The sequence below is a fragment of the Mobula birostris genome, chromosome 10 (genome assembly GCF_030028105.1).
Source record: "Mobula birostris isolate sMobBir1 chromosome 10, sMobBir1.hap1, whole genome shotgun sequence".
Lineage (NCBI taxonomy): Eukaryota > Metazoa > Chordata > Chondrichthyes > Myliobatiformes > Myliobatidae > Mobula > Mobula birostris.
This window is the reverse complement of record NC_092379.1, coordinates 63,024,966-63,051,561: the sequence shown is the minus strand read 5'-3', so window position 1 is coordinate 63,051,561 and position 26,596 is coordinate 63,024,966. Positions and strand designations below refer to the sequence as shown.

Here is a 26,596-nt window from a genome sequence, read left to right as displayed (position 1 = left end):
AAAGGAGCAGTATTAACTCCAAAAATAAAAAAAAGAGCAACAGTTATCCCCATAACCAAAACAAAGCCAAAGGAGCCTCTGATGCAAAACCCATGTTTCAATCCCTCATTCAGCCAAGGGTAGCTACCTACACTCCATCTTGGGCACTAGCCTACAAAGTACCCAGGATACCTTTAGGGAGTGGTGTCTCAGAAAGGCAGCGTCCATTATTCAGGACCTCCAGCACCCAGGGCATGCCCTTTTCTCACCGTTACCATCGGGTAGGAGGTACAGAAGCCTGAAGGCACACACTCAGCGATTCAGGAACAACTTCTTCCCCTCTGCCATCCGATTTCTAAATGGACATTGAGCCCTTGGACAGTACCTCACTTTTTCAATATAGATTCTGTTTTTGCACTATTTTTAATCTATTCAAAATACGTATTCAAAGTACATATTTGGCACAGCACTGTGGTCCGAATAGCCTGTATTGTGCTGTAGGTTAATTGTTTTACTTAATTATTATTTTTCTTCTATGTTATGTACTGCTGCTTCACAACACATGCCGGATTCTGAGATGCAGCACGTTCGTAGACAATCTGCTGTACATACACCGAGGCGGATGCGGGTTCACCCGAGTTCAAGCGCCGATAAGGAAGTGCATCAGCCGGCAAAATGCCACCGCGCATGTCCCTACTTCATCCGGGCTGCGCGACTGAAACGTCAGGGTCTGCGGGCGTACTGACACCACAGTCAACGGACGTACTGTTGGTTGCCATGTTGTGAAGGGAAAAGCGGAAGCTCCCGACGGTGGCCATGTTGTGAGGGACAAGCAGTTGGTCCGGCAGCGCCATGTTGTGAGAGACGGGCATGCGGTGGCCATGTTGTAAAGGGCGGGGAGGGTTAGCGGCGGCCATGTTCTGAAGGACAGACGCTAAACGAACGACTCAGCGGCGGCCATGTTGTGAGGGGCGGGCTGTGCCTTTGCGAGGGGAGGGAGTTGTTCTCTTGCCTGGCCGCTGCACCATGAGCGGCGGATGCGCCTGGCGGCGGGGCTAGGATGCCGTTTGTGCAGCTGGGGAAAATCGTGGCAGAAAATGGATGTGTCGAGTGTGAGTGAGGTGAGAAGCGTGTGGTGACGGGCGGCGAAGGGGAGTGGGCCTAGGGCTCCGGCTGCGGCCAGCTGACTGAAACCCCGAGTCCGGCTATCGTTGCTACCAAGCTCCTGCCTGTGCCCGGCGATGTTCCTGCCCGCAGCAGGAAGGCTGGCGCCCGACTTGCAATCTCTTGCGAACCGGCTGAGGGCATGTGCCGTATCACCGGGAATTGCAGGGTCCGCTCTCCCGATACTCGGCTCATCTGGCCCGGCCGGCACCCATTGACGTGACCGTGTGCCTGTCGCCGGCCCGTCCGCCTGCACTTGTTACGAAATAAGGTTGCTCCCTCATTACCAACACTATAATCCAAGGGATTCCTTTCATAATACACTGGACTTCTCTTTGAAAATAACGGCCTGTTCTAATATCGTTGAGCTGCCGCTTAGTATACTGAACTGATTTTCTATCTGATCTGTTCATCCCATGGATGAACTCATGGTCTCTTTTTACCCCTAATTATACTCCCGACTTCCCATCAAGCCCTGTCCCGTTTCCCTCCCCTGTCTCAGATATGATTCTCAGTTGCTGGCCAAATGATCGTCCTCCTGACTCTTGGGCCAGTTTATGGGGTTTAGTTTCATTCCGGAGGCTCAATCACAAAAAAAGTCTGGGCTGCATCTTCAGTACAGTATTCAGGTAATGCCGCCTTCTCGAAGTGTAATTGCTGGATTAGGTTTTAAAATACGTCTCTTTCTTGTATCTTTATGAAAGGTACTATTTTGTAGAAGAGCGAGTTATCTGAAGATGTGGCTAAGTAAGCAACACTCCTAAAAGTAGGCTTTCTGGTCATGATCCTGTTGAATTCCTCTGCAAATTGACTCTTGCATTACCTAAATGATAGCAACGTCCTCATTTTAAGCATTACATTAGTTAGTTGTGAAGTACTTGGGGTGATCTAAAAGGGATATGAAAGGCATAATGTAAAAGTTTGACTTCAGTTTCTCACCTCCTCCTTGGTCAGAGCACCCTAGATATTCCTGTACTTGGTCACAATCCTATCCATGTTGATAGTCCATTCATAGAATGTCTGATTTTGTCCATTCCTTTATATTTTATATGATCACAGTGGTCACTTATAATGGCACATGATCACACTCCTACTAAACTGCCCAACCTAGAATACCTACTGTACTCATTCTAATTGTTCATTGAAAGTTTTCCATCATATTTGCTGGAGATTCATTGTGAAACTATGTTCTCATAGCCATCCTAAATGAGCTTTCAATGCTTGTCCTTATGTTATTTGGGTTTCTGTGGCACATCATATACAGGTAGTAATCTGCCTCAATGACTATCGTCCACTTACATCAACGGGGATGAGGTGCTTTGAGAAGTTGGTGATGAAACATAAACTCCTGCCTGAGGAATGACTTGGTTCTGCTCCAGTTTCACTACTGTCACAAGTTGACAGAAGATGCCATTTCATTGGCTCTTCACTCAACCCTAGGACATATGGACAGTGAAGGTGCCTATATCAGGATACTCTTCATTGACTATAGTTCAGCATAAAATCCCCTCAAAACTAATCAATAAGCTTCAAGACTCTGCCTCAGTACCTTCTCATTCAATTAGATCTTCAGTTTCCTCACTTGGAGACCTGAGTCAGTTCAGATTGGCAACATCTCCTCCACAATCACCTTCAGCACAGGTTCACCACAAGGCTGTGTGCTTAGCCCTCTGCTCTACTCTCTTTGCACTGGTGGTGATGAATCAGCGTATAAGAGGGAGTATTGAAAATCTGGCGGAATGGTACCACAGCAACCACCCCTCACTCAATGTCTGCAAATCCAAAGAACTGATTATTGACTACAGCAGGTAGAAACCGGAGGCCCATGGGGATCAGAGGTAGAAAAGGGTCAGCAGCTTTTGCATTTACGTTTCAGAGGATCTGTCTTGGGTCCAGCACATAACTGCCATTACAAAGAAGGCACAGCAGCACCTCCACTTTCTTAGAAGGCAAAGATTCGGCATGTTATCTGAAACTTTGTCAAACTTCTATAGATGCAAGGTGGAGAGTATACTGACTGATTACATCAAAGCCTGGTATGGAAACTCCAATGCCCTTGAATGGAAAAGCCTACAAAAAGTAGTGGATACAGCCCAGTCCATTATGGGTAAAGCCTTCCACACCACTGAGCACATCTACAAGGAGTACTGCCACAGGAAAACAGCATTCATCATCACGGGCCCCCACCATCCAGATGGTGCCCTTTTCTCACTGCGGTCATGAAGAATATGGTACAGGAGCCTCAGGATCCATACCATCATGTGCAGGAACAGGTATTACTTCTCATCAGGCTTTTGAACCAGAGAGGATAACTTCACTCACCCTAACACTGAACTGCTCCCCCAACTTATGGAGTCACTTTCATGGACTCTTCATCTCATGTTCTCATTAATTATTGCTTATTTATTTGTTATTATTAATATTCTGTTTATTTTTCTTGTTGTATTTGTTCAGTTTGTTGTCTTTTGCACATTGGTTGATTTGTCGGTCCTGCAAATTCCCACAAAAAGACTGAATCTCAGGGCAGTATATGGTGACTTTGATAATGCATGAACTTTGAGCTTTTTGTATTTTGTACGGTTTCCTCTATAGCATCTGTTTGATGTCAAAGTGCCCCCTTTTGAGGTTGTTACTTCTGATTGTGCTCCTTCCCCTACTAGATTTCAACCTCTTTGGTATGAACTGCACGAAAGCCACTTCTAGCTGCATGCTCCTGCTGGGTTGAAAGTACTTTTTGATACAAAATGGGAGAAACAAAATTAAGTAGTTTATCTGTGGTGAAGAAAGATTTCCATCATTCTGATAAACCTGGCAACAGGAACCTCTCCTTTAAAATGGTCAGATCTACTTTCTGATGTGGTTTTCAAATTCTCAGGCTGCTGTACAGATCTCCTCACTACTGTGTTCTCACACTCTCAGGAAAGAAAGTTGCATTCAGAGGGAGTGAAAGAGAAAATTGTTATTTTGTAATTTGGCCACAATGAGCTTCTCAAGCTTTTAGATGCTTTTCGGTATTATGAAAGAACATATAGCAACAGGATTAGAAGTTGACTTCTCTATTATATCTTAACAAAAATTATTTTTTTTTTAGCAGTTACAGACTCTGATAGTACGAACATATCAGTTGTACATGTACTTTGTGTTTGGCTATTTAATTCTTAATGGTGCAAATGCCATATTTATTAGGTAATATACTAAAATTGGCACCAATTAAGGTGGCAGAGTGGTGCAACAGCTAGTGCTGTAGCCTGGTTCCTCCAGGCTCTGGGCATCCAAGTTCACTACTGACATCAAGTGCTACGTGCTCATTCTCTTAATCTTTACATCCCGCTTCATCTTTCTCTGGGTGCACTGTTTTCTCAGAGACATAGTCAGTTCAGTGGCTACTTTTCTATGGTAAAAAGAATAAAATTGGGGTTTATGGGCATGTGTGAGAGAAGGACTACATTGCAAGAATACAGGGAAATAAAGAGAAGGAAAATGAGCTGTTCTGACTAATCACTGGGAAGTGAGGGAAATGGTGAGAGTATTCTTGGCTGTGAACTTTATTTTTACTTTATTTTATTGTCGCCAAACAATTGATACTAGAGCGTACAATCATCACAGCGATATTTGATTCTGTGCTTCGCGCTCCCTGGAGTACAAATCGATAGTAAATATTAAAAATTTAAATTATAAATCATAAATAGAAAAGGGAAAGTAAGGTAGTGCAAAAAACCCGAGAGGCAGGTCCGGATATTTGGAGGGTACGGCGCAGATCCAGGTCAGGATCTGTTCAGCAGTCTTATCACAGTTGGAAAGAAGCTGTTCCCAAATCTGGCCGTATGAGTCTTCAAGCTCCTGAGCCTTGTCCTGGAGGGAAGAAGGACGAAAAGTGTGTTGGCTGGGTGGGTCGTGTCCTTGATTATTCTGGCAACACCACTCCGACAGCGTGCGGTGTAAAGTGAGTCCAAGGATGGAAGATTGGTTTGCGTGATGTGCTGGGCTGTGTTCATGATCTTCTGCAGCTTCTTCCAGTCTTGGACAGGACAACTTCCATACCAGGTTGTGATGCACCCTAGAAGAATGCTTTCTATGGTGCATCTATAAAAATTAGTGAGGGTTTTAGGGGACAGGCCAAATTTCTTTAGCTTTCTCAGGAAGTAAAGGCGCTGGTGGGCCCCCATAGCAGTGGACTCTGCTTGGTTGGACCAAGTCAGGTCATTTGTGATATTTGTCAGTTGTGAACTTCTGCATGTTGCAAGGATATTGTCAAAAAATGATAGCCGTCTAGGTCATGCTCCCAAGCTTAGTCTCAGTTTGATATTTCTGACTGTCAGAAATATTTTAAATTAAGTTTAAAGTTTTATCCTGAAAAAAGACAAAAACTTGAAAGCTGGCGTAATAGTTAAATATAAATGAATGCTTTAGTAACATCTTGCACTAACTTAAGTCATTGCCAACTCAGACCTGTGGAACATTGTATTATTGATCTCTTACCTGAAGAACCAATAACTATTCCTTTCCATTCGGATCAAGAGTGGAGTGCCCTTTAGCTCCTTCAGGCTCAAGAGTCTATGGTTGGTGTATGCTGTTCAGCCCTAGTTTCACCAGTTGAATATTGTGCAGAGTCAGAAGGTCATAGAATTTGTGTTGAAAACTCTTGTTTGGAAATCTCAGAATTGCTGTGTTAAAATGGTAATGGCAAGAAATGAGACAATTGTGCTATGATTATCTGACAAAATCCAGCCTGTTAAAAGTAAAGCATTTAGTTCTTATTGAAGTATTGTTGTAATTTTGCTGTAGCTTTCTTAGTATAGGTAAATGAACAAACTATTTTCTACTCAGCAAATACTTGGGAGCAACTTATGAAAAATGTCCTCTCCTACTGCCATCCTTGTGTTAGGATGCTCAGTGAATGGCACCTGGTACATGTCATGTTTAACAAGCAGCAGACCAGCTCTCAGTCACTGACTTGGAAACTTTTCTGCCTCTACAGAAGGGATATTAGATGAGGCAAGAGGACTTTGAACCTGTAATTCCTCTAAGAAGTTGTGGAGCCTTTACCCAGTTTATGTCTGAAGTGAGATTAGTTTTGCTGAGGTTCTTGTAGTTGCAGGAAGCTCTGTAAAGGAGGTAAAAAAGTTTTCATAAAAGTGTGAGCGTAGAAAAGGTCAGGAAGATAAAGAAAAAGTTGGAAAACAAGTGGAAATATAATGATTGATATTTTTCTGTAGTAACTTGGGAACATCTATTATGTGTTTTATTAGATCAAATTGGATTTGTCTTGTATTTGTATAATTTATGTAAGGGCTTAAGTTGTGCTCTAGCTCAACATAAGGCATCCGTTAGTCTTGCGAGACCATGGATCTGCGCCTGGAAAGTCTTCACTCTCCAGGGCACAGGCCTGGGCAAGGTTGTATGGAAGACCAGCAGTTGCCCATGCTGCAAGTCTCCCCTCTCCACAACACTAATGTTGTCCAAAGGAAGACCGGTGTTGTCACAGAGCAATGTGTGATTAAGTGCCTTGTTCAAGGACATAACACGTTCCCTCGGCTGGGGCTCGAACTCAGGACCTTCAGGTCGCTAGTCCAATGCCTTAACCACTTGGCCACGTGCCCACACAGCTCAACATATATATAAAATGTTAAGATTTCATTGGTTCTAAGTTGGTTATGTACCATGTGGACACTTAAAATGTAATCTTTATTTAAAAACATGCACTACTAAAGTTGGGGTCGAATGTGGTTTCTCAATCCGGAAGAAATCCTGTGCTTCTCAGTATTAAGATTTGTCATGGCCTTATCTAGGAAGAGCAGATAGCAACATAAAATGCATGGAAGGGATGGTGTCAGCTTTCACAATTGAGGCTGCGTTCATCATGAGGAAAAGGTATTTGTTTTTTTGGGTTTCCATCACACTTAGCTTAATTATGTTCTAGGAGGGAGGAATAGGAGAGAGTAATAGTCTGAATGAGGATCACCAAGGCTTTTTACACATCTAGAATAAACATACACATTTCATACAAGTTAGGGGACTGGGAATAGTTTCAAATTGATTGTAGTAGAAATCTGCAGATGCTGGAAATCTGAAACAAAGGTAGAAAATTGTGGATGCATCTGTGAGGAATCAATATTTCAGGTCAGAAACCTCTAATCAGAACTGGAATTCTGAGAAGGGAAGTATATGTTAAATTGCAAAAGGAGGAAGGGAGAGAGAGTGGGTGATGCCACTGACAGGGTGAAGACTAGTTGAACAATTACTTTTGGAAACTTCAGTTAGAGACTGAAAAGGGGGAAACATTAAAGCAATCTGCCTTAAACTTAACTCTTGCTTATCTTACCTCCTTTCCAGTTCCATTGAAAGTCTTTGACTTGAAACATTAACCCCGCTTCACTTTCCCAGATGTTTCTTGGTCTGCTAAGTGCTTCCGGCATTTGTTATAAATTTGAATGTCTATCAGACATCAAGATAAATAGCTCCCATCGGTGCTATGATTTCCTATAACCTTTATAAGCACAAAAATAGTTCACCTGTGCCATTCATTCAGAACATTTTAAAAGATAAAAGTTTTTAGGTAGCATGTTTAAGAAGGTATGATTTCTGAATAGTTTAAAAACTAGATCTGTATGTGCTTCTCTTTTCCACTCTTTATGACATCAGTATATACAGTGGATTCTGATTATTAGGCCATCGGTTAATTAGCCTTCATCGTCTATTTGGGACAAATCTTAAAGAACAAAAGAAGAATTGAGAAAATAGCCAGGATTCTTCACGTTTATTTGGGGCACTATACCACTTTAATTGGGACAGGAGACTTGCTGAAGTTTCTAACTAGTGTCAGTTGTGTGCACTTGTGTGGCTGTTAGATACTACACCACGCTCAGAGTGAACAGTTTTTAAATAGTGTAAGTTAAGTGTTTTGGTTAAAAGAATAGTGAATTTTGTCACTGATGGTTGGTGAGAAATAAGCAGTAAGACAATTCAGAATTTTTTGCTGACTGCGGTTTCAAGCATTCAGGCTTGGATATGCTAGGAAAGGCTGGGAGTAAAAATTAAACCATTTCACTACTTCAACAATCATTTTGAATTTTGCAATGAAAATGAAGATTTGGAGGATGCAGTTTTTGAAAGCTTTGTACGAAGGCATTTCATTGTCTACACTACGTGACTGTGCTGATTAGGTTCATTTAAAATCAACCAAAAGAAAACAGCAGCGAACACTGGATGAATTCCTCTGTCAATAACTGTTAGGAAGTACAGTTTTATAGTACTATAATGGTATTGTTAGTGTTCCAATTTGTTCTGTATTTCTATTTAAATACGTAATTTGTTACTCAGTTATATCTCCTCCGTGTGGCAAAACTGGTTCTCACCCTCAACAGTTTTCTCCTTCCTTTTGCCGACTGTCCACTCTCCTCAACTATCAGATTCTTTCTTCTTCAGCTCCTGACCTTTCCCACCCAGCCAGCTAGCCTCTTTCCCCTCCCCTCACCATTTAATTCAGACAACTTCCCCCTTCTCTCAGTCCTGAAGAAGAGTCTCAGCCTGAAAAGTCAACTGTTCACTCTTTTCCATAGATGCGGCCTGACTTGCTGTGTTTTTCCGGTATTTTGTGTGTGTTGCTAAACAGTAATAAGGTCTTTGTTATACCTTATTAACTATTTCCATGAAAACGGCTATTTTGGGGCAGCCACTTAATTGGGCCAAAATGCACAGGTCCTGGTGTGTTCCAGTTAACCAGAGTCCACTGTACTTGGTTGAGAATAAATGGGATGGTATAATTGATTGACTATGAATTCACTGAAATAAAGCAAATCTACATGTAAATTGTTCTCTCTTTCTCCCTCGTATATATAGTATGCTTTCCATTTCATTTGTAGTAAAGTGAAATAGCAACAGTGACCCTGAGGAACAGACAGGAAGCATGTTTTGGAAAGGTGCAAAAATGTCATGGGGACAAATTTGTTAGATGTATCCAGGAAGGACTCTTGATACTATGTAGACAGGCTGACTAGAGGAATGGCCATATTGGATTTGGTGCCAGGCAATGAACCTCGTCAGGTGTCAGATCTCTTGGTGGAAGAGCATTTTGAAGACAGAGACCACAACTCCCTGACAGTTACTATATCCTTGGACAGGAAAGAAGTAGACGGTATGGGAAAGTATTTAATTGGTGAATGGGGAATTATGCTATTAGGCAGAAACTGTGGATAGTTGTACTCAGGGAAATGCATTAAAAAAATGTGGGGGTTCTGGATACGTTTGTCCCATTGAGCAGGGGAAGGATGATGGAGTGAAGGAGCCATGCTGGACAAGAGATTTGGAACATCTCGTCAAGAGGAAGAGAAAAGCTAACTTAAAGTTTAAGAAGCAGGAATCAGACTTGAGAGTTACAAGATAGCCAGGAAGGAGTTGAAGAATGGATTTAGGAGAACTACAAGGGGGAATGAGAACACCTTGGCAAGTAGGATTAAGGAAAATCCCAATGGCATTCAACAGAAATGTGAAGAACAGGTGTGGCCAGAGTGAGGGTGGAACTGATCAGGGATAGTAGAGGAAATGTGCCTGGAGTCAGAGAAGGTAGGGGTGGTCCTTAATGAATACTTTGCTTCAGTATTCCCCAATGAGAGGGAGCCTGGTGTTTGTGAAGACTGCGTAAGGCTGATATGATTGAACATGTTTGTGTTTAGAAAAAGATACACTAAAGCTTTTGGAAAAAAAATATTCGTCCCCAGGGCTTACTAGGAGATAACCCAGGTTACCTCAGGAAGTGAGGGAAGGGTTGGTGCCCAATTGGTGATGATCTTTGCACCTGCACTGGCCTCAGCAGTAACACCAGGTACCAGATGATTAGAAGGTGGTAAATATTATTCCTTTGTTCAAGAAAGCGGGGTAGGATTAACCGTGGGAATTATTGAATAGTAAGTTTTATTTCAGTGGTGGAGAGGATTATTGGAGACAACTCTTAAAGACCGAGTTTGTCGTTATTTGGAGAGCCATAGTCTGATTAGGGATGGTCAGCGTGGTTTTGTGAGGGGCAGATCATGCCTCATGGGCCTGATTAAATTCTTTGAGGATATGACAAAGCATATTGATGAAGATAGAACAGTGGATGTGGTGTTTATGGATTTTATTAAGGCATATGATAAAGTTCCCCATGTTAGGATCATTCAGAAAGTCAAGAGCCATGGGATCTTGGAAAACATGGCTGTGTGGATACAGAATTGGCTTGCCCATAGAAGACAGACGGTGGTAGTAAATGGAGTATTCTGCTTGGAGGTCAGTGACCATCACTGTTCCACAGAGATCTGTTCTGAGACCCCTGCTCTTTGCGATTTTTATAAATGACTTCGATGAGGAAATGAAAGGATTGGTTAGTAAGTTTTTTTTTAGATTATGAGAACACTCAGTCCTCTTTTATTGTCATTTAGAAATGCATACATGCATTAAGAAATGATACAATGTTTCTCCGGCGTGATATCACAGAAAACAAGGCAGACCAAAGACTAACACTGGCAAAACATAATTATAATATATGGTTACAGCAGTGCAAGCAATACCATAATTTGATGAAGACCAGTCCATAGGCACAGTAAAAAAAAAGTCTCAAAGTCCCCGAGTCAATCGACTCCTGAGTCCCCGATAGCAGCGGCAAAAGGGAGAAACTCCCTGCCATAAACCTCCAGGCACCGTCAACGTGCCAATACCTTGGAAGCAGCCGACCCTGAGTCCATCCGTCCGAAAACTCCAAGCTTCCGAGCAGCCTCTCCGGTACAGCCTCCTAAGCGCCTTCGACCTCTCCCCAGCCGCTGAAACAGGCAAAGCCGAGGATTTCGAGGCCTACAGCTCTAGAGATTCCGGTTACCACACAGTAGCAGCGGTAGCAAAGCGGTCATTTCAGAAGTTTTCCAGATGTTCCGCTATGCACTCACGTCTGTCTCCATCAAATCAGAATTGTGCCCAGTCCCCTACTTGACAGATAACAGATATTGCAGATGACATGAAGATTGAAGGAGTTCCAGAGGGTTATTATAGATTGTAACAGATATTGACTGGATGTAGAACTGTGTTGAGAAGTAGCAGATGGTGTTCATCCCAGAAACATTTGAAGGGATTCATTTTGGAAGCTCGAATTTGAGACAGAATGCAGAAATAATGGCAGGATTCTCGGCAGTGTGGAGGAGCAGAGAGGTCTTGGGGTTCACATCCATAAATCCCTCAAAGTTGCAACGCGAGTTGATGGGTTGCTAAGAACGCATATGGTGTGTTGGCCTTCATTAGTCAGAGAACTGAGTGTAAGAGTGGTGAGGTAGTGTTGCAGCTCTATATAACCCTGGTTGGAATACTTTGAATATTGTGTTCAGTTCTGCTCGAATAGGAAGCTCATGGAAGCTTCAGAGAGGGTGCAGAGGAGATTTACCAGGATGCTGCCTGGACTAGAGGGCATGTTTTATGATGATCAGTTGAGCTTTTCTCATTGGAGTGAAGGAGGATGAGAGGTGACTTGATAGCGGTGTACAAGATGATACGAGGCATAGGTTGATTGGATAGCCAGTGATTTTTTTCCCCCAGGTTGGAAATGGCTAATACAAGGAGGTATAATTTTAAGGTGCTTGGAGAAAAATATAGAGATGATGTCAGAGGTAGTTCTTTAGACAGAGAGTGGTGGGTGCATGCAGTGTCATGTCAGGAGTGAAGATGGGGACAGATACATTAGGGACATTTAAGAAAATCTTAGATAGGCATATGGATGATAGAAAAATAGTTATGTAGGAGGGAAGGGTTAGATTGATCTTGAGTAAGTTAAAGGGCCTGTATAGTGGCATAATGTTCCATGTTTTATGTTCTTAAATGCAGTGTTACAGCTGGTAGGTTTTGTAATTCTTTGGAATATGGTAAATTTTGTATAATGCTATAACTAAATTGTTTTATTGTTTCGGGTTTTTGTGGAGGTGTGAAAGCTGATGCATTGGAAGAACCGTCAGTTGATTTTGATTAGTGCAGTGAGGAAGTCTGACGCAGGATTGATGAAATGCGTGGGTGAAGTAACAAAGGACTGCTTGCATTGGCTGTTAATATCTTGAAGTACATTTAAAAATTACAGCTTGAAACAATTTATATTCCTTGCCATATCCCTGGTCTGAAATTATTTTTCTGCATTCATGTTTCAACAGGTATTAAGCTTAGCCATTTTTGACTGAGAATTTATTCTGCACAGGTCTAGACACTCAGTTTCAGCACAAATCAGGAGACATAAATTGAACTTTCTGGCAGAGGTGCACATTGCTGTGCTTGGAGGAAAAGGGGCACTGCACACCAACACCAAAATCTCATCCCAACTGTGAAGCATGGTGGAAGGAGTTGTCATGGTTTGGTGCTGCTTTGCTGCCTCAGAGCCTGGTCACTTTGCAATCGTTGTGGGAACAATGAATTCAAAATTGTATCAAGACATTTCACAGGAGTATGTCAGGGTAGCAGTCCATCATCAGAAGCTTAATAGAAGTTGGATAATGCAATAAGACAATGATCTGAAAGACAAGAGTAAATCAACAACAGAATGGTTTAAAAAAAAAGAAAATTTGTGTTCTGGTATGTCCGATTCAAAGCCCTGACCTTATAGAACTGTTGTAGAAGGACCTGAAGCAAGTAGTTCATACAAGGAAGCCCACCATCATCCCAGAGTTGAAGCAGTTTTGCAAGGAGGAATGGCTCCTAAGTTACTGCTGGACAAGGGGGTCATACCAGTTGCTGAAAGCAAAGGCTCACATACTTTTTCTAACAAATAAATGTAATATTGGATCATTTTTCTCAGTAAATAAATGAACAACTATAATGTTTTTGTGTTAATTATTTAATTGGGTTCTCCTTATCTAGTTTTAGGACTTGCGTTGAAGATGTGATCATATTTTAGGTTATATTTATGCAGTAATAGAGAAAATCCTACAGGGTTCACAAACTTTCTGGCACCACTGTATTCTTGTCCATGGGAGATGAATTATTCCAGTTTTTCATAAAAGTTATGAAAATTGTGACTCTGTAATATATGCTGTAATGTAGTTCATAGAGCCAAAGTGCTTAATTGTCCAGTATGATTGCCTGTACTTTTGCTGCTGTGCATTTCCAGTGCTCTTGCTGTTCAACTGGTAGGGTGTGTTTTATCCTGCACTCTTCAGCCTTTTGGCTTCCACTGCACATTGACACCAGTGCGGTCAGAGCAACTCTGCCACAAAGCAGACTCTAGGTTGAAACCCTCTGTCTATTTTAGAATTGTCTTATGCATGTCTATGTTAACTATCAGGCTGTTTTGTTAAGGCTCCAATCCGTTATAATAAAGGAAAATGCTCAAAGGTGTAGGTGTGTGTGTGTGTGTGTGTGTGTGTGTGAATAAGAGATATCTCCTCCATTGGTAGTGTCGACCATGGATGTTGTTTATTGTGATGCACAGGCCAGAGCAGTACAATATGGAGACCAAGCTGTTGCCTGTGTAGCAACCTCCCCCTGTCTATGCAGCTGATAGATCCAATGGAGGGGCCTCGCAGAAGTTGCCAGCCACTGTTGCATTCAACATAGGACTGCCTTCAGGTCTCCAGCTCCGGATTTTTCCTCGGGGTGTACTTCCCATGACTGGGTATAGTGGCAAGGTGTGGAAGTTTGAGATCAAGAGTTTTCCTTCTAGATGAGCTGCCAACCATGGCTTTCAAACCCCATCTGCCCGAAGTGACTGGTTTTAAGGTGCCAGTAACCTGCCTTTACTCCTTCTTCTGTCAGTCTTAGCTGAGCTACATGTGAAGACCAGGAGCTGGACTTCGTTGTCAGAGGCTATTTGAGAGGCATGCCATTGAGTGCATTTAATAGGTAGCAAGAGCTTATCCTCACCACCGCCGATGGCTATAAAAACCTTAAAAAACCAATATATCATTATGTTTAGAGTAAAAGGATAGCTAGGGGGGTGAGAGCAAGTCTCCTTAATGATCAGTATTGTATTCTATGGGTGGAGCCATGGAAAATAGGCAAAGTCTCAAATGAGTACTTCTCACCTGTATTTACCCTGGAGAGGGACATGGAAGCCAGTGTGTTCAGGGGAAAGAACAGTGATACTCTGGAGCACGTTGACGTTATAAAGAAGTTTCTGGAGCTCCAGAAATGCATAAGTATTGAAAAAAAATCATTGGGCCCTGATCAGGTATATCCTAGGGAAGCAAAGGAAGAAATTGCTGGTGCTTTGCCAGAGATATTTGTAACTTCATTAGCTACAGGTGGGGCACTGGAAGTCTGGAAGATAGCTGATATCAAACCTTAATTTCAGAAGGAATAAATCAAAGAACTAAAGGTCAATGGTAGGAAAGTTATTGAAAGAGATTCCAAGAGATGGGATTTTTATTTGAATTTGGAAAGCAGTGTGGGAAATAATGTCCCATGAATTTGATTGATTCTACTGAAAATGCGATGAAGGGGATTGATGAGAGCAGGGCTTGCATGGACTTTAGCAAGATCTTTCATGAGACAAGAAGGTGATAGATAGCCTGGTGTCTTGGTGTGAAGACAATAGCCATTTCCTCAGTGTCATCAAAACAAAAGACACTGATTATTGGCTTAAGAAATTGGGGCAATAGTGTTTGTGTCAGTGGTGCTGTGGTGAAGATGGTTGAAAGTTTCAAGTTCTTCAGTATAAATATCAACAATAATTTGCTGTAGTCTAGCTACATAGACACTTTGGCCAAGAAAGTGCATCAGTGCCTTTACTTCCTCGAAGGCTCAAAGAAATCCAGCATGTCTCCAATAAACCTCACAATTTTTATAGATACACCATAGAGAGCATCCAAGTTCAGAGCTTGGTATGGCATCTGCTCTGCCCAACCCGCAAGAAATTTCAGAAGGTTGTGAATGCAGCCCAGTCTATCAGGAAAAAAATTCCAATCCTCTGTTGACTCTGTACTTCCCACTGCCTCTGGAAAGCAGCCAATGTAATCAAAGACCCCCCACCCCACCCTGGTTATTTTCTCTTATCACCCCCTTCCATTGGGCGGAAGATACAAAAGTTTGGGAATGCATATCATAAGGCTGAAGGACAGTTTCACTGTTGTAACATTGATGAACTGACCTCTTGTTCAATAAATAAATCTAAATTTCTCAATCTATCTAGTAGTGGACCTTGCACCTTGTTAAGCGTGAGTTTTTGGGTAGATGATTCATTTACACTTAAATGACTTTGGCCACAAGTCTTCTGTTTAACAAAGTACTGTGGATTGAGTTCCTAACAATGCATTTCCTAAAAGCTGTGAATACCAGACACTGCTGACGCCATAGTTTGACCAGATGCCGTAGTTTTGAAGACAGCATTATCTATGCTTTATAAATATGAATTATCCTCTATGTTAGCACGTAAAATACCAAATAAATGTATCGTGGATTTAAGTTGCATTCCTAAAGGCTGTGAATACCAACCCAGACATGTGGGCATCAGGAGGAAAGGATGAAGTCAGAAGGTGTGATGTTTTGTATGTAGCTTCAAAAGAAAGCATTGTCTATAACTTTGTAAATAGGGATTGCCCTTTGTGTTTAGCAAATAAATATCGAACCCGCATTGGGCTAGCAGACCTTTCCACCGAAAGCATCTCCATCCGTATGATGCCTGCTGTACCTTGTTGTGTGGAATAAAGAAGCTGCTTTGTATCTCCCAGTGACTCTGTCTCTCTGGTGATTTCATCCACACTACAACACACCTTATTAGACTACCTACACTGAACTATGTCTTTAACTGTAACACTGTATTCTGCATCCAATTACTGTTTCTCACTTTCACTACCTCAGTATACTAATGTAGGGAATATTCTTTATAGATGGGATGCCAACAGAACTTTTCATTGTATATTGGTACTTGTGACAAAAATAAACCAATTAGATAGTCTTGCATAGTAGGCTGGTCTGGAAGTTAGATCACAAGACAGGATATACACAGTGAATGTCAGGGCCCTGGGGAGTGTTGTTGAACAGAGAGACACAATAGAGAGTACAACAGAAAGTACAAACACATAGTTCTCTGAAAGTGACAACAAAGATAGGCATGATGGTGAAGAAGAGCAATGGCATGTTCGCCTTCATCAGCTGAAGCATTAAGTACAAGATAATGGTGGGGACACTATGTGCAGTTCTCATCACCACACCTGTAAAAGATGTGATTAAGCTCGAGAAGGTGGAGAAACGATTCACAAAAATGCTGCCTGGATTAGGAGGACTTGAGTTATAAAGCGATTGGTTAGCTTGTGTCTGCCTTAATCGGGAACAAAGGCTGAGAGGTGACATGATAGAAGTATATAAAGTAATGAGAGGCATATATAGCTACCGTCTGTTTCCATGGTAGGGATGCCTAAAATAAGAGGGAATAGTTTTATGGCAGAGGAAGGATTTTTAAAGGGGACCAAGAGGTAAATATTTCACATACAGTACAGTTAGTATTGGAATGAGCTGCCAGAGGAGGTGGAAGAGGCCAGAATCGTAATGACATTTCACTTGCATCCAGGCACATGATTGAATGTGTGACACAAAAGGATATGGCAGCACTGGGCTGAGGAGCCTCATTATGAGTTGTTTCTTGACGTACATCCCTCTGACTAAGCTTTTGGATTACACTCTTGTGTGACCTGCATCTTGAGATATTTTCTCAGATCAAAACTCTGCAAAGTCTGTAATGTAATTTCTTGTCACACATGATTTTATTCTGACGTCATAGTGCAGCTGTGTATAAGCCCGCTTGACTACTAGGTTAAAGATCTGAAGTCTATTAAGGTAAATTCCTCTGAAGAATCTATTGAAGTTAATTAAGAGGAAAAGGAATTGTAATAGTGTAGGCTTTGTGCCTCCAGAACGTTGCTAAGTTTTCACAGCTAATTGTCGTCACAGCCACACAGATAATATAGAAGGTTAGCAGTAAAAGAAATATAGCTTCTAATATACATGTTTTAATATTGTTTTGCATTTGTGGGTCTGGTAACTTTGCATCTTTAATGTATTGAAAGAATTAGGTTCTGTTTGAAGGTTATCTTTTGAAAGAATTTTTGCACATGCAATGTGTTGCCTTCAAGCATTGACTATTTTAATATATTGAGACTTGTTTAGAAGTAAATTATTTCTTTGAAGTAAGGCCATTTGTATACTTATAAAGATGCAACTTCATTTTCATAAATTATTTAATGCATAAATAACAGTTTCAATGTTTGTATGAACTGCTTCACACCTGTGGGCATGGCAAACTATCATTGAATTATGCTGCAAGGAAACAGGCCTTTTGGCTCCTGAACCCTAACCAACCATCAAGCCTCCATCTACACAGATCCTAACTAACCCCATTTTATCACCAAATATTCTAATAAATCAAGTTTGTACCACCCACTAATGCACTAGCAGCAATTTATAGAGGCAGGTTAACTAATCAACCTACTTACATTTGAACCGTTGGAGGAAATTGGAGTACATGGAGGAAGTCAAATAAGTCACAGGATAAATGTGCAGATTTCACACACCTGTATTGGAAGCCAAAATTATTAAGCATTGATACTAGTTTTGTTAGTTTGTTGGCCTTTTGAGAGAAATCTGCTTATGAAGTATTAAATGTACACATCAGTGGCAGGTATTGTCTCTTCTGAATTATTATATGAATTTTACATTTATTTTATATTGTAGCAGAGTGGGAAATAGTTTATTTTGTATTTCTCTCTGTCTGGTTGTAAGCTGCTACTGATGAAGGGTCTTGGCTTAGATTGTCAACAGTTCATTTCCCTCCATAGATGCTGCCTGACCTACTGTGTTCCTCCAGCATTTTGTGTGTGTTCCTCAAGATTTCCAGCATCTGCAAAATCTTTTGTCTTCATTTAGTTGCCATAAGCTAATGGATATGCATATATTATTTTAGGGTACTGTATTAATTTTCAATCAATTTCATTTTCACGATGACGTTGAAGGTTGTCATTGTTTCCAGTAACTTGACAAATAGGACAAAAAGAAAGAGACTTAGATTTATATAACTTCTTTCATGGTTTCATTAGTGTAAGCTGAATCCAACAGCATTTGACAGGCAAGAGAAAATCTGCAGATGCTGGAAATCCGAACCCTTCGGGTCCTGCTGAAGGGTTTCGGCCCAAAACGTCGACTGTACATTTTAGATTAGATTAGATTATGAGGACACTCAGTCCTCGTTTATTGTCATTTAGAAATGCATGCATTAAAAAATGATACTATGTTCCTCCAGAATGATATCACAAGAAACACAGGACAAACCAAGACTAAAACTGACAAAACCACATAGCTATAACATGTAGTTACAATAGTGCAAAGCAATACCGTAATTTGATAAAGAGCAGACCATGGGCACGGTAAAAAAAAAAGTCTCAAAGTCCTGATAGACGCATCATCTCATGCAGGCGGTAGTAGGGAGAAACTCTCCCTGCCATGAATGTCCAAGCGCCGCAAACTTGCCGATGCTGCACCACTAGAAGCACCTGACCGCAGCAGACTCTGAGTCCGTCCGAAAGCTTCGAGCCTCCGACACAGCCTCTCCAAGCACCATCCTCTGCCGAGCGCTTCGACCCCGCCCCGGCCACCGAGCAACAAGCAAAGCTAAGGACTCGAGGCCTTTTCCTCCGGAGATTCTGGATCACACAGTAGCAGCAGCAGCGAAGCAGGCATTTCAGAAATTTCTCCAGATGTTGCTCCGTGCTCTGACGTCTGTCTCCATCAAATCAGGATTGTTCACGGCACCCTACTTGACAAATAACAGACATCACCATCGGAGTGGCCGCTGCGAGCTGCGTCACGTCGCCATCTTCCAGAGATGCTGCCTGACCAACATTTTGTGAGTGCTAGACAGGATCTAGCAAAAGTAGATTGGGAGCAGGTGCCTGTGGATAAATTGACAAAAGATAAATGGGAGTCTTTTAAAGGAGAGTGTGAGTTCAGGACCATTATGTTCTGGTAAGGGTGTATGGCAAAGAAGACAGGATTAGAGAATTGGATGCCAAAGTATATTGATGGTTTGATCAGAACAAAAAAATCAGATGTAGGCAACTGGGATCAAGGGAGCCTTTCACAACCAAGAGAAAATCTGCTGCAGGTGCTGGAAATCCAAGCACCACACAAAATACTGGAGGAACATAGCAGACCAGGCAGCATTTATGGAAAAGAGTACAGCTGATGTTTCGGGCTGGTCGGATGGTCTTGTTCCAAAGTGTGGCACCTCCAATAGTGCATGCCCTCCATTGTAAGACATGCAAGACCATAAGATATAGAATCAGAACTGGACAATTTAGTCTATTTGATTTTTTTAAAACCTTATTCTCCAGCCTTCTGCTCATAACCCTTACCCCGTTTACCAATCAAGAACCAACCACTACGTCCAGTCCTTTGCAGCAACAAATTCCACAAAACTCACCATCCTCTGGCTGAAGAAATTCCTTATCCCAGTTCTAAAGTGACATTCCTTTATTCTGATGTTGTGCCCTCTGATCCTAGACTCTCCTGCTGATGAAAACATCCTCTCCATTTCCAGTTTATCCAGGCCTTTCGCTATTGGGTAAGTTTGAGTGAGATCACCTGCTCACACACGCTCATCCTTCTGAACTCCATCAAATACAGGTGTAGAGACATCAAACATATGTTAAGCTTTTTAGACAATAATAGACAATAGGTGCAGGAGTAGGCTATTCGGCCCTTCGAGCCAGCACCGCCATTCACTGTGATCATGGCTGATCATCCACAATCAGTATCCAGTTCCTGCTTTATCCCTATAACCTTTGATTCCGCTATCTTTAAGAGCTTTATCCATCTCTTTCTTGAAAGCATCCAGAGACTTGGCCTCCACAGCCTTCTGGGGCAGAGCATTCCACATATCCACCACTCTCTGGGTGAAAAAGTTTTTCCTCAACTCCGTTCTAAATGGTTCACTCCTTATTCTTAAACTGTGGCCTCTGGTACTGGACTCACCCATCAGCGGGAACATGCTTCCTGCCTCCAGCGTGTCCAATCCCTTAATAATCTTACATATTTCAGTAAGATCCCCTTTCAGCCTTCTAAATTCCAGAATATACAAGCCCAGTGGCTCCAATCTTTCGACATATGACAGTCCCGCCATCCCTGGAATTAACCTTGTGAACCTACACTGCGCTCCCTCAATAGCAAGAATGTCCTTCCTCAAATTTGGAGACCAAAACTGCACACAATACTCCAGGTGTGGTCTCACCAGGACCCTGTACAGCTGCAGAAGGACCTCTTTGCTCTTATACTCAATTCCCCTTGTTATGAAGGCCAGCATGCCATTAGCTTTCTTCACTGCCTGCTGTACTTCCATGCTTGCTTTCAGTGACTGATGTACAAGAACACCTAGATCTCGTTGTACTTCCCCTTTTCCTAACTTGACTCCATTTAGATAATAATCTGCCTTCCTGTTCTTACCACCAAAGTGGATAACCTCACATTTATCCACATTAAACTGCATCTGCCCACTCACCCAGCCTGTCCAAGTCACCCTGCATTCTCATAACATCCTCCTCACATTTCACACTGCCACCCAGCTTTGTGTCATTGGCAAATTTGCTAATGTTACTTTTAATTCCCTCATCTAAATCATTAATATATATTGTAAACAGCTGCGGTCCCAGCACTGAATCCCGCGGTACCCCACTGGTCATTGCCTGCCATTCCAAAAGGGACCCGTTAATCGCTACTCTTTGTTTTCTGTCAGCCAGCCAATTTTCAATCCATGTCAGTACTCTTCTCCCAGTACCATGTGCCCTAATTTTGCCCACTAATCTCCTATGTGGGACTTTATCAAAGGCTTTCTGAAAGTCCAGGTACACTACATGCACTGGCTCTCCCTTATCCATTTTCATAGTTACATCCTCAAAAAATTCCAGAAGATTAGTCAAGCACGATTTCCCCATCGTAAATCCATGCTGACTCGGACCGATCCTGTTACTGCTATCCAGATGTGTCGTAATTTCATCTTTTATAATTGACTCCAGCATCTTTCCCACCACCAACGTCAGGCTAACCGGTCTATAATTCCCTGTTTTCTCTCTTCCTCCCTTCTTGAAGAGAGGGACAACATTAGCCACCCTCTTTTGCTCTGGGATCATTGTAATGAACCACCTGTAGACTCTCTCCAGGTCCAGCACATTCTGCCTTAGATATGGTTCAAAGATTACTCACAATATTCCAAATGCACTTTGATCAGTACTTTATAAAGCCTCAGCAACACATCTTTGCTTTTATATTCTAGTCCTTTCAAAATGGTCACAATGCCATCAGTTCCTTCATCCTGATCAAGGAATAAGACCTTTTTCCTTCTAACTGAAAAAGAAGATAGCAGAAAATACAATTCATAGAATTAGAGATCCAAGAACAATAGTGATAAAAAAAGATAAGCTAAGTGAAATTCAAGAAGCTTTTGAAGTGTTTTACAAAACTCTATATTGCAAAGTTCCAGGGGGAAGCATAACCCAAATTGACACCTTCTGGAATTCTGTAGAGTTACCCACTTTAAGTGAAGAACAAAAGAGAGCGATGATGCTGACATAACTGAAGCTGAACTAAAAGCTACAATTAGTAGGCTTGAATTATGCAAGTCACCAGGATCAGATGGATATACAGCACAGTGGTATAAAGAATTTAAAAATGAGTTAATTCCTGTTTTACTCCCCACACTGAACTGGGCTCTAAAAAAGGCGCAGATGCCACCCAGCTGGAAGGAGGCGATAATCTCAGCTATACCGAAAGAAGGCAAGGATAAAATAGAATGTGGGTCATTTAGACCCAGTACCTGTTCTTAATGTAGACTATAGATTGTTTACCTCCATCATGGCCAAACGATTAGAAGAGTTTCTACCCACACTGATGCATAATGATCAGACAGATTTTATACAACAGCGCCAAACACAAGACAATATACAAAGGATATTACACATTATGGATCATGTACAAAAAAATAAAATTGAAGCAATAGTGATAAGCGTGGACGCTGAAAAGGCATTTGATTCGGTTAATTGGAATTTTCTTTACATGACACAATTATTGAAACTCTACAGGCATTATATGACAATCCTACTGCTAGGATTAAAATCAATGGATATTTATCAAATAGTTTTACCCTAGAAAGGGGGCATGAGACAGGGTTGTGCATGGTCACCGCGACTCTTCGCATTGTATCTGGAACCATTAGCTCAATACATCAGACAAAATGAAGATATCAGGGGAATTACTTTTAAAGGGACAGACCATAAATTGGCTTGTTACGTGGATGACATGTTGATCTATCTAGGGCATACTCTTTACCTAAATTGATGCAATCCTTTGAACAATATGGTCAATTATCAGATACAAGATCAATATAGCTAAAACCCAATTACTTTTCTATAACTATAGCTCACCAAGAGAAATTGAAAGTAGATATCCCTGGGCAAGCAGAGTCTTTCAAATATTTGGGCATCATTATGCCAAAAGATTTGGCAAAATTATCAGAATGCAATTATCTGCCTATATATTAAAAAAATTAAGGAAGATATAACAAGATGGAACCTAATTCCTTTTTCAGTCTCAGTTCAAGGATTGAATCCATTAAAATGAATATATTGCCCGGACTATTATATCTCTTTCAGACCCTACCAATAGAGTTTAACCAAAATCAATTCAATGAATGGAACAAAATGCTATCAAGATATATATGGCAAGGTAAAAGGCCTAGAGTTCATCTCAAAACTTTGCAATGAGCCAAGGAAAAGGGGGGATGGGGCCTACCTTGTCTTCGAGATTATTATTTTGTTGCACGGATGAGAGCTGTGATATGCTGGTGCAACCCATCATATGATGCTCAATGGAAAAACAGTGAGGAGAGGATACTTTCCATCCCCATACAGGCCATTTTGGCTGATAACAACCTACAAAGTTACACAACCCGTGGGTGAAACGAACTTTTAAAATATAGAAAACTATTATAAAAGAATATAAACTAGAGGGAGATATTGCAATTCTTAAATGGTGTGCATATGACTCGGATTTTACGCCGAATAAACTGGATGCTAGATTTAAGGACTGGACAGCTAAAGGAATAACAGTTCTTTGCAATATAATGAAAGAAGGAACACTGTTCAGTTTTGAAATGCTTAAAGAGAAACACCTATTAGAAAAACAAGACTTTTATCAGTACTTGCAGATGCAACAGTATGTTCATAGGCAGGTTAAAAATGTAACCAAGGCAAGTACGTGTTTGATAGAACTATTTAGAAAAGCATATAATTAAGATAATGGTAGTAGAATCATTTCAAGCGTGTATAATGGTTTGTCAAATCTTAAAAGCACACTCAACTTCATACATTAAAACAAAATGGGAGAAGGAAGGAGGGATAATTATATCTGAGGAAGAATGGACAATAATATGGAGGTATCGGTTAACGGTTTAAAAAGTTCGTTTTTTTGGAGAGGTAAGTAGACTTACTTTTCCTGTTTCATTCCTGTAGAATTAGATAGCGTGCCTGCAGGGTTAGTGCTTTGTTCAGGGTGTCAGATATGGGAATCCTGGGAGACCTCCAGCCTCCCTGATGGCCACATCTGCGCCAGGTGCACTGAGATGCAGCTCCTCAGAGACTGTGTTAGGAATCTAGAGCTGCAGCTTGATGACCTACTGCTTGTTAGGGAAAGTGAAGAGGTGATAGACAGGAGCTACAGGGAGGTAGTCATCCCTAGGCTACAGGGGTCAGAAAACTGGGTCACTGTCAAGAGAGGGAAGGGAAATGCCCGGATAGTGGAGAACACACCTGTGGCTGTCCCCTTCAGTAGCTAGTATCTTGTTCTGGATGCTATTGAGGGGGATGACCTGACAGGGGACGCCCACGGTGACCGGGTCTTTGGCACTGAGCCTGGCGCTGTTGTGCAGGAGGGAAGGAGGGAGAAGAGAAAATGCGGTAGTCGTGGGGGATTCCATAGTCAGGGGAACGGACAGGAGATTCTGTGAGCCTGACAGAGATACCCGCATGGTGTGTTGCCTCCCAGGTGCCAGGGTACGGGATGTCTCGGATCGGGTCCTGCATATTCTAAAGGGGGAGGGTGAGCAGCCAGTTGTCTTGGTACATGTTGGTACCAATGACATAGATAGGACAAAGGACGAGGTCCTGAAGAGAGATTTCCAGAAGTTAGGAAGGAAGCTGAGAAGCAGGACCTCCAGGGTAGTAATCTTGGGATTGCTACCTGTGCCATGTGCTAGCGAGGGCAAGAATAGTAGGATCAGGCAGATGAATGCGTGGCTGAGAGACTGGTGTAGGGGGCAGGGCTTCAGATTCTTGGATAATTGGGATCTCTTCTGGGGGAAGTATGACCTGTTCAAAAAGGACAGGTTACATCTGAACCCGAAGGGGACCAATATCATGGCGGGAAAGTTTAATAGAGCTGTTAGGGAGGGTTTAAACTAATTTGGCAGGGGGATGGGAACCGGAATGACAGAGCAGAGGAAGGGGAAAACAGAAATAAATCTAAGATAGTGAGCAGAAAAGATGTCAGGAAAGACAGGCAGGTGATGGGGCAAATTTGTAGCCATTGGGATGAGTTGCAGTGCAATAAAGTTGCAGTGAAATCAAAGCGAAAAGTATCAAATACTGGTCTTAAGGTGTTGTACTTAAATGCACGCAGCATAAGGAATAAGGTGGATGATCTTGTCGTACAGCTACAGATTAGCAGGTATGATATTGTGGCCATCACTGAGACTTGGCTAAAGGATGCATGTCTCTGGGAGCTGAACGTCTAAGGGTACAGGGTGTATCGGAAGGATAGGAAGGTAGGCAGAAGGGGAGGCGTGGCTTTATTGTTAAGAAGTGATATTAAATCATTAGAAAGTGGTGATATAGGATTGGAAGGTGCAGAATCTTTATGGGTTGAGCTAAGAAATAGCAGGGGTAAAAGGACCCTGATGGCAGTTATTTATAGGCCTCCAAACAGCTGCAGGGATGTGGACTACAAATCACAACTGGAAATAGAAAAGGCTTGTCAGAAGGGCAGTGTTATGATAATTGTGGGGGATTTTAACATGCGAGTGGATTGGGAAAATCAGGTCGGCACTGGATCTCAAGGGAGAGAATTTGTAGAATGTCTGCGAGATGGCTTTTTAGAACAGCTTGTTGTTGAGCCCACTAGGGGATCTGCTGTACTGGATTGGGTATTGTGTAATGAACCGGAGGTGATTAGAGAGATTGAGGTGAAGGAATCCTTAGGAGGCAGCGATCATAACATGATTGAGTTCACTGTGAAATGTGAAAAAGAGAAGCTGAAATCTGATGTGTCGGTATTTCAGTGGAGTAAAGGAAATTACAATGGCATGAGAGAGGAACTGGCCAAAGTTGACTGGAATGGGACACTGGCGGGAAAGACAGCAGAGCAGGTGGAGTTTATGCGAGAAGTGAGGAAGGTGCAAGACAGGTATATTCCAAAAAAGAAGAAATTTTCGAGTGGAAAAAGCATGCAACCGTGGTTGACTAGAGAAGTCAAAGCCAAAGTTAAAGCAAAGGAGAGGGCATACAAGGAAGCAAAAATTAGTGGGAAGACAGAGGATTGGGAAGTTTTTAAAACCTTACAAAAAGGAAACCAAGAAGGTCATTAAGAGGGAAAAGATTAACTATGAAAGGAAGCTAGCAAATAATATCAAAGAGGATACTAAAAGCTTTTTCAAGTATATAAAGAGTAAAAGACAGGTGAGAGTAGATATAGGACCGATAGAAAATGATGCTGGAGAAATTGTAATGGGAGATAAGGAGATGGCAGAGGAACTGACCGAGTATTTTGCATCAGTCTTCACTGAGGAAGACATCAGCTGTATACCGGACACTCAAGGGTGGCAGGGAAGAGAAGTATGCGCAGTCACAATTACGACAGAGAAAGTACTCAGGAAGCTGAATAGTCTAATGGTAGATAAATCTCCCGGACCAGATGGAATGCACCCGTGTGTTCTGAAGGAAGTAGCTGTGGAGATTGCGGAGGCATTAGCGATGATCTTTCAAAAGTCGATAGATTCTGGCATGGTTCCGGAGGACTGAAAGATTGCAAATGTCACTCCGCTTTTTAAGAAGGGGGCAAGAAAGCAAAAAGGAAATTATAGACCATTTAGCTTGACATCGGTGGTTGGGAAGTTGTTGGAGTCGATTGCCAAGGATGAGGTTACAGAGTACCTGGAGGCATATGACAAGATAGGCAGAACTCAGTATGGATTCCTTAAAGGAAAATCCTGCCTGACAAACCTATTACAATTTTTTGAGGAAATTACCAGTAGGTTAGAGAAGGGAGATGCAGTGGATGTTGTATATTTGGATTTTCAGAAGGCCTTTGACAAGGTGCCATACATGAGGCTACTTAACAAGATAAGAGCCCATGGAATTACGGGAAAGTTACATACGTGGATAGAGCGTTGGCTGATTGGCAGGAAACAGAGAGTGGGAATAAAGGG

The 26,596-nt window shown here is 41.9% G+C and overlaps 1 protein-coding gene across 3 annotated transcripts in view; it reads left to right on the top strand.

The window, feature by feature from the left end:
* Positions 1-924: 924 nt before the first annotated feature.
* Positions 925-26,596, top strand: part of rps6kal (ribosomal protein S6 kinase a, like) — a 168,910-nt gene continuing 143,238 nt past the window's right edge. For all 3 annotated transcript variants that reach the window (XR_011887512.1, XM_072270358.1, XM_072270360.1), the window contains exon 1: positions 925-1,100. Coding sequence is in view for 2 of the 3 variants with exons in the window: in XM_072270358.1 (XP_072126459.1) it covers positions 1,017-1,100 (84 nt within the window). In the remaining variant the exon portion in view is untranslated. The remainder of the gene's footprint in view (positions 1,101-26,596) is intronic.